We start from the raw sequence: 9,179 nt of genomic DNA on the forward strand, positions 1-9,179 counted from the left end.
GCTAATTTTCACCTGTACAAACAGGTACATGTTTTAAAACGTAAATTTTACAACCTTGAGTGAGCTCATTTACACCCTCCACTGCCCAGAGATGTATCTGTATCACAGAGGTGCAGTCTATCTGGTTTCTATAGAGGTAGAGAGAGATAGAGAGCCGAGCGCTGCCACTGCTGATGGATGGTGCAAATGATGCAGTTTACATTATTTTCCAGAACCTGTACGTGTCGACGTCCGCCCGCACCCAAGCCGGTTCTGTTTGGCTTTGGGGCAACACACACACAATAGACGGATGTGGCGCGACACTTACCTTGAGGTGAGAGAACTCCAGCTTCCGCTCTCGGATGTCCAGCTTCACGTCCATAAACATGCTGATGACATTCTCCTCCATTTTGGGATTTGGGGACTCTACCTCTGCGCGTTTGTCTGCCTGGAATCGATAATTGCAAATAATTAGTCCAGTTGAGAGGCTGTTTTTTTTAGAATTGTCGTTAATCCTAATGCTGACTTAATCGATGTTCGTTTGTGGTCTCTCGATCTAAAGTCGTCTGGCCAGGCTCTAAATTGCGCGCCTCGCTGGGCAAAATCTCACTTGTTGGAATTAGCAAAAACACACAATTTAACAACTTGCACATACAAACAGGCCCACGAAAGTATAACCATATTATTTGCCCAGCTTGGCTCGTGACAATAGCCATTCAACCGATAATAAAAAAAAAAGATCTTGTATTCACCTATTGACGCCGATACAGGCGTTGCTGTTGGTGTTGTAATTACTGGACGTGTTGAGATGAGCGCACACTTTTTCCTCTATTTACTCCGGCGGACACAAATTTGTTCCGTATCACGGTGACCATCAGCTTTGCACATGATCCCGCCAGCACCTGCCCCTTTCGAGTTTCTCGCGATTGCGACTTAAATTTCAAAGTTTTGTGAAAAGTTTAACTCAAAATGTGCCCAAAATAAAAGCTGGACCGAAAACGCAAAATTTGCAACCACCGCGGCCGCACGCACCACACCCGACGACGGAACGAAAATAAATTATTGGCAAACAGAAAACTGCCTTCGTTTTTGCGCCTGCCCAGAGACTATATGCGATCTTTACTGACCTCGCGACTGACAACAACTGCATGGAACGGAGAGATGCACGCGTTTGAAAATGTAGGTAAAGCATGGACGACAACGCCAAACATGCGCGCTTGTAAACTTTTCACGATTTCACGGCTGTCTTTAAAAATGAGCAAAAAATGCAGATTAGTAAACCTGTTTTTAGCGATTATTACTTTTTATAGATTTTAAACGCACTCAATCAAAAGATTTTATTTCTCGCTACCACATATCTATACACTCAAACCCCGATAGTTTGACACCAATTGTTGTCAAACGAACGGGCTCACTTTTTAGTTTGACACCCTCTTTACACACGCACACTACCAAACGATTGGTTTGATAGTAAGTGTGTGTCCCGTGTAAAATGTGACAGTTCGTCACTTTTTAGTTTGACTTTGTCAATGAAACGCGGTACAAACTAAAAAGTGATCAACATTCGTTGGTTGAGTGTAGTGACTTGGAACAAAGGACTCTGTGTGAAGCGTATTCTCACTCGGTAAAACTCTGCAGTATTCACTCTATCTCCTTTACCAATTTGGTGCATTAAAATTCATGTCCTTTGATAGGTTTATATACATGATTATGAATCTGCCTGTATTATGCAGTCATTCAAACAAAACCATCAACTACCTGCATGAGGCATAGAGTCAAGAATATATAGAGTTATCTAAGCCCGCTCTAACGCACGCTAGCACCCCATTTATTTAGCTGGCCGGTACAAAATTTAACCTCATTTTTTTTACGTGTACGTACACGCAATACATGCGCATGTAGATAACTCTACTGCGCCTCCACACCGTTCAGTGGACGTTGAAAAATAATGCCGTGAATTTTACCGTGAAAAAAAAAGAGAGCTGAGATTGAAATGTACCTCAAGGTACGAGCATTCAAAAACGGGTTCAAGTGTATTTGTGAGCGTTAGTAGAGAGCGTTGCAAAAAAGGGAAAAGGGCCGATTTCAGGCTTTTAGTTTGCGAGTGATACTATTGTATTCCTAGTCTACCGTTCTACGCATAATTGTCCCATGTTCAAAAAAGTGCAACTGAGAAAAACGATTGAAAATTTTCGACCGGGGATCCCTGTTCACCCTTTATTTCCTAATGGGCCCAGTTAGCAGTTCATCACTCTTATTTGTAATTCTCTTGCAATACAACAGCAAAAAAGACACAATATTTCGTTAAACTAATAATTTTGTGGAAGACAATACTTGGTTTGACCATTATGCGTAGAAGTGTAACAATGGAACAAACAGAATTGGTGTTGTTTTTATGAGATAGCTTTTCCCTGAAAGAAGATACAGCGTCCTTAAAACTCGTCTAAAACGTGATTTTCGAGCAAAAAACACGTTTTAGACGAGTTTTGAACACGTTGTATCTTTTTTTAGGAGTAAGTTAGCACCATACTCTCTTAGGGAAAGTTGTATAGCACATTCCAGAGCATCTAAATATGAATCCGGTTTTAGTACAGCGTGAAACGTGGATTTTATAAATATCAAAATAAAAAAAAAAAAGTTTTTCCCATACAAATTTATATGGAAAATTAAATCGCTTTGCAAAGTGAGGACTAAACCAATCGATCCCAAACTTTGGGGAATTGTTAAGGACCCCAAAAGGAACTGAAAAATTGCTGTGCTCGTTAAATATGGACAACTTTATTTTTTTTCCATACAACCATATTACACCCTAATGGGACAACTATGCTTAGAACGGCAGTGGCAGCTATGCGTTTGTACAAGAAGAACACTCTTCAACAGATAATCTCTAGGATAATCTGATTGTCTTGGTGTCTTCGGTAAAGTTTTAGCTTATAAGGGCATCTCCACCGCAGAGATCTAATTGCGTGGCAAACCTATCGGTTGGATCCCCAGTTTTAGCTTTGCTCCGTAGCTAATACACGTTTTCGCACCGCTGGGAGCTAATTTGGCTACTGAATCAAGCCCACCGCGGGGATCTAATTTATTCATTTTCCAATTTTAGCCGTTTGGTTGACCAAAATCAATGAAACTATGTTCTAGCATGATAGAACATGCTTCCAATTGCATTATATGTCCTAATTGTTTGCTGACATCTATAAAATATCATTTTCAAATTTTTAAAAGAGTTCATCCGATTTGCTCCCGACATGTTTGCACCCCAACATTCGCACCGCGGGTAGCAAAGCTAAAGCTAAATTAGCCTTCAAGTTCATTCAGCGAAGAAAAAGTTCATCGGGGATCCGTCGAGTAGCCAAGATAGGTGCTCGAGAAGTCCCCGAGCTGCCGGTGGCTAATTTTTTCAGCGATTTTTAGAATTATTTGTATTCGTTTTGGTTGAAGATGCATTTATTTTGATTATCAAATTTTAATAAATATTAAAGAAATGAGTTATTTGGTTCAAAACGACTTTATTAAATTGAAAAATTGTGGAATTTATATTTATTTTGGTATTTTTAAAATAAAAAATAATCAGCCACCAAACCATAAGCAAACCATCACAAAAAATTTAAACATGAATGTTCAAAATTTAAAAATAACTTAACCGATTTGAACATTTTTAAATTATTTATTAAAATTTAAATATAGGGTAGGGAGTAAAATAAAAATACGAATACATTTTTTATTATTATTTTTTTTTCATTTGATTTAAAAATATTTTGAATAGTAGTACCGTAAAGGCTGATACGCAGATTGGAAGGAACGCAAAACTCCATATTAAAAAATGGCCAGGGAAAGGGCAACGAAAAGATTTTTCTTAAGCGGTACGCAACTAAAAAGTAACAAAAACGAAAAGTGGCGTTTGACGTTTCTTCGCACGGTGCTTGTTTGCAATATGAATCGAAGAATTGGAATTTTCCTTTTTGAATGCGACTGAAAATCACAAACGTATTGATAATCTTGTATACGATATAATAACATTGAAAATCCCCGCCGAATCTCAAAATGCAGAATTTTGAAATTAAAAGGACAGATATTCTTAAATTCTTAAATTCTTTAAGAATTTAAGAATTTAAGAATTTAAGAATTTAAGAATTTAAGAATTTAAAAATTTAAGAATTTAAGAATTTAAGAATTTAAGAATTTAAGAATTTAAGAATTTAAGAATTTAAGAATTTAAGAATTTAAGAATTTAAGAATTTAAGAATTTAAGAATTTAAGAATTTAAGAATTTAAGAATTTAAGAATTTAAGAATTTAAGAATTTAAGAATTTAAGAATTTAAAAATTTAAGAATTTAAGAATTTAAGAATTTAAGAATTTAAGAATTTAAGAATTTAAGAATTTAAGAATTTAAGAATTTAAGAATTTAAGAATTTAAGAATTTAAGAATTTAAGAATTTAAGAATTTAAGAATTTAAGAATTTAAGAATTTAAGAATTTAAGAATTTAAGAATTTAAAAATTTAAAAATTTAAGAATTTAAGAATTTAAGAATTTAAGAATTTAAGAATTTAAGAATTTAAGAATTTAAGAATTTAAGAATTTAAGAATTTAAGAATTTAAGAATTTAAGAATTTAAGAATTTAAGAATTTAAGAATTTAAGAATTTAAGAATTTAAGAATTTAAGAATTTAAGAATTTAAGAATTTAAGAATTTAAGAATTTAAGAATTTAAGAATTTAAGAATTTAAGAATTTAAGAATTTAAGAATTTAAGAATTTAAGAATTTAAGAATTTAAGAATTTAAGAATTTAAGATCAGGATTGCATGTTTTCGAATCCGTATTGGCTTATTTAAAATGTTTTGCTTGAATTTTGCTTTTTATTCAATACAAATGACTTGTCTCTTGCATGTCAAGCAGTTGATCGACAATGCGTTGACCAAAATTATTCAAACACAGCCCCAATCTGACCTCAAAAACTAAACTGCATCACCCCAGATTGCCAAAAGGTGGCCAAAAGTCATTTTTCATGCGTAAACTTGCAGCACAGGAGGGAAAATATCTCCAAACTCGAAGAATTGAAATCTAAAAATCAATCATCACTCCTAATGTAAATATTTACTGACGTGGGAAGGATAAACTCTTTGTTTACAAACTCACATTGGCCTAATTACATTGTTTTGCTTGAAAAAACCATCCGTCAGACGATTTGCTCCCTGCAGATCCCGGCGCTAACCTGAGTTTTGTTTAGATTCGGATGAACACGGATGAACTCGAACCTAAATTAGCTCTCGCACAAGTACCGCGGTGGGCTTGACGCGGGTGCCAAATTAGCTTTGCAACGCAATAAGGTCCCTGCGGTGGAGATGCCCTAAAACGGAATCGACGTAACACCTTATAATGTGGCCCTCTTAAACCTTGCGGTTTCGTCAACGGATCCACAGGCGTGTATCGTTCTTTCTGCGACAAGACTCCACCTCCCGGGTCTCCTAAGCGTGAAGGTATGGCACGGGGAGAGGGCACCGAATACCAATATTAACACTTAGATTTTTTGCGTCTGCCTCGGGATTCGAACCGGCGACCTCTGGATTGTGAGTCCAGTGCGCGGTCCGATCGATCCACACAGGCAGAGCTTATGATTGGGGCTATTCAGAATAAAATTACTTGAAGGAAATAATCTAGATTTTTTATTCCACTCAATCATCAAAATTAATATAAAACTAAAAATAACAACAAGCTAGATAACTACGAAAGCATACAAAACAGGTGCAGGTGGTAACGTTACACATGACCAGTATGTCAAATATTATTTTTTTATGAAATTAAAAACAGTTGCAACTGTCCACCCTCTTATGTGCCCTTCAGAAATGTTGCTTAAGTTTGAGCAATAATAGCACGGGATTGGAACTCATTCGAAACATGCGCCACTGGCGTGGTGGTAGCAGCCCTGTTTATTACACTGTGAAATTTTTAATGGCTAATCCAAAAAACCGACAGGTGTCAAAAAAAAACTTGTTAATTTTCACAAATTTTTGAACCAATCAGCAACAAATCACAAGATTAAAAATCGAATTACACTTCCATACACCATCCATAAACCACGTGGACACTTTTTTTTAAATCTAAAAAATGGAGCGTGGATAATCCCCCCCTAAGGTGTCCACGTGGTTTATGGACGGTCCCTTAACCCTCTACAACCCAACCCCGCCTCTAGACGGGCTTCGATCTAAAAATTCGCCAAAAATCAATTTTTCAACAAATTTTAAACTTTAAAAAGTTTTGCAAAGAAGAACTCTTAGAATTTTAGAAAATTTTAGAGTTGGAAGATTGGCTTGTTTTATGTGACTTTGCCAATGTTTTTAAAAATGTATTTTTTAGAGGTCAACTTTGGCTGTATTTTTTCCTTACATTTCCCATATTTTAAGTACCGTCATTAGGGGTCTGGTGCTGAAATTTGTATGACCCAATCCCTGATGACGGTAATAATAAGTATGCAGTAGGGTGGTCCTAATCCGGGCATTCTCGGGGCTACACCCTGAAATCAAAGATTGACCCATCACTAGGCTAAATTCCAAAATTGAGCTCATTCTGACCACGGGAACCCCTCCCTCTAATCGCTTGAAGCTTGTATGGGAAAAATCGTCAAAATGTATGGAGAAAAGCAACTGTTTCAGTTTTTTACCTGCGGAAGGCGCAATATTCGTCCAATCTTTATCAATTCTCAGATGTGGGACCTTCGTTAGATTTAGAACAACTTTCCCGAAGACACCATATTTTTAAGGATTTTCTGCTGAAAAGTTTTAGCTTCCGAAAAGGACCGTTTTTGCGCAGCCAGCTCAATCTTTGATTTCAGGGGGTAGCAACGAGAAAGCCCGGATTTTGACCACGGTATGCAGTATGTTTTGTAGTGTCCCAGGCTATGCCTCTACGCATTTTTTTTTACAATTTAAATGCCATTCTATAGCAGAAATTGTGAAAAACTAGTAACAAATTGAAAAAGTGACCGTAAAAACACGAGAAAATTAGAAAGGCAAAATGTAATGATATGAGGTGGTAGAATAGTCCAAATACTATCAAAAACAAACATAACCCTCTACTGCCCAAATTTTTTTTTCGAATTTTTTTATTTTTGCCGTGTTCAGGAGGTCATTTTGAGCAACTTTTGTTCTACGAAAAACCTTACTTCTCTTGTTTTATGTTTTTCTTGTTTCATTTTTAGTATTTTAATTTGCATTTATCTTGTTTAGTTTATGTTTGTTTTTGGTAGTATTTGGCCTACTCTACCACCTCCTATCATTACATTTTGCCTATCTAATTTTTTCATGTTTTTACAGTAACTTTTTCATTTTTTTGCATGTTTTTCACATTTTCTGCTATAAAATGGAATCATTATCATTTAAATTGTAAATAAATGCGTAGAGGCACAGTCTGGGGCACTAGAAAAATTACTGCATACTTCTTTTTACTTAAAATAAAGGAAATGTTAGTAAAAAACACAGCCAAAGTTGACCCCTGAAAAAAATACATTTTTAAAAACATTGGCAAAGGCACATAAAACAAGTCAAACTTCCAACCCTAAAATTTTCCAAAATTTTAAAAGTTCTTCTTTCCAATGCTTTTTGAAGATCAAAAATTGGTTGAAAAATGGATTTTTGGCGATTTTTTAAATCGAAGCCCGTCTAGAGGCGGGGTTGGGTTGTAGAGGGATAAACTAAGCATAGGTAAATCTTTCCCTGTTCCTGAGGGGAACACCCGCGAAGAGTATCGGGGCCGGCATTTACAACCCGGATTCAGTGACAGTTTATGAATCAACTTAATATTAACATGTTAAGGTTGATGTTAACATTCCATAGGTTGTCTTCCTAAGGTGTCTTTAATAAGGTCCAGTTTGTGACGATATGTCCCGCCCGTGTGGATCAATCGGACCGCGCACTGGACTCACAATCCAGAGGTTGCCGGTTCGAATCCCGCGGCGGGCGCTCTAAAATTCTTTGTGTAAATATGAGTAGGGGCAGGGGGGGCAGAATGGACCAGGGGGGCAGAATGGGCCACCCTTGGTTTTGGGCTTTAGAATGGATTTAGACCAATTGTAAGGCAAGGGTCTTATTAAGGACGTCAAAAAACATCCCCATACCGAAAACGACGTTTGAATTCATTGTATTTTTCGAATTATGAGCAAAAATGTAAATTTATTGACAAAACTACGCAAATGTTGTTTATTTCGAGGGTTTTAAATAAGCTTTCTGAAAATTTGGATTGTTTGAAAAAGTTTGCTCAATGCTTATAACGTTACTAGATGTTACTACCAAGGTATACAAACAACAACGGAACCTTAAAATCATTTAGAGACTTGGTGGTGGAAGTGTTAAATTAAAATCCACTTGGGGGCAGAATGGACCACCCTTATCCTGCCTTATAAAAACAATCAAAAGTTATGAAATTTCGATTAAATGGATTATTTCACTCCTGTTAGCTTCACAAATCACTGTTAATGCAACAATAGTTGATTTTTCAGTTGTTTTGACGTTTATTTGTAAAAATAGTGTCTTATTTCAACATATTAACACTATTTTCAAAAATGTTTATTTTGGCAAGTGACTATTTTTATAAAAGTGGTCTAACTTCATGGAAACTATGTTAGAAAGGTACCTTAAGTCATTTCTTATCTCCCTTCAACATTGTATTAGACGAAATGGCTTGTTTTCTAAGGTGGCCCATTCTGCCCCACAGGGTGGTCCATTCTGCCCCGCACCCTGGAAAAGTAGTCGAAAAAACATTTTTTTTAAAGTGGCTGAAAAATAGTTCTAAGCTCAAAATTTTCATCAACCAAGTATAGAACATTGAAGGGAACATCCCAAAGCATAAGCCTACTACACTGAATTTATAAATTTTTATGTTTTTCTATGGTTTTTGGCGCATTTTACTTAGGCGGACCATTCTGCCCCCCCTCCCCCTATTCGGCGCCGTCGCTCCGTGCCATACTTTCATACACTTAGGAGCCCAGGGCGGCGAAGTCCTTGTAGATAAAAAGGAAGACACTAGTGGTTGGTACTAGCAATGGTGGCCGACAGCTATAAAGTCAACTTCGTTTTTTTTTTTTGTGACGATACACTACCTTCCCTTTACTAAGCAATCGAATCCAGAAGGGAAAAGATCACCAGTTGTGTTGGTCCAAGGCGGGATTTGAACCACGATCTACCGCTTACGAGGCGGAACTAA

General features: G+C 36.5%; 2 protein-coding genes across 4 annotated transcripts in view; one reads left to right on the forward strand and one right to left on the reverse strand.

Annotated features, from left to right (window-relative positions):
- The window catches only part of LOC120431890 (uncharacterized), a 13,572-nt gene extending 12,494 nt beyond the window's left edge, over positions 1-1,078 (reverse strand). The window contains exons 1-2 of one of the 2 annotated variants that reach the window (XM_039597020.2): positions 506-659; positions 308-427 (exon numbers count right to left, since the gene is read on the reverse strand). In XM_039597020.2, the coding sequence (XP_039452954.1) occupies positions 308-388 (81 nt within the window). In that variant the 5' untranslated portion in view covers positions 389-427; positions 506-659. Of the gene's footprint in view, positions 1-307; positions 428-505; positions 660-731 lie in introns of those variants that run through there. The other variant, XM_039597019.2, reaches the window with a different exon arrangement.
- Positions 1-9,179, forward strand: part of LOC120412894 (retinoblastoma-like protein 2) — a 61,923-nt gene that overhangs the window by 29,582 nt on the left and 23,162 nt on the right. The window lies entirely within an intron of this gene.

Source organism: Culex pipiens, chromosome 3, assembly GCF_016801865.2.
Source record: "Culex pipiens pallens isolate TS chromosome 3, TS_CPP_V2, whole genome shotgun sequence".
Lineage (NCBI taxonomy): Eukaryota > Metazoa > Arthropoda > Insecta > Diptera > Culicidae > Culex > Culex pipiens.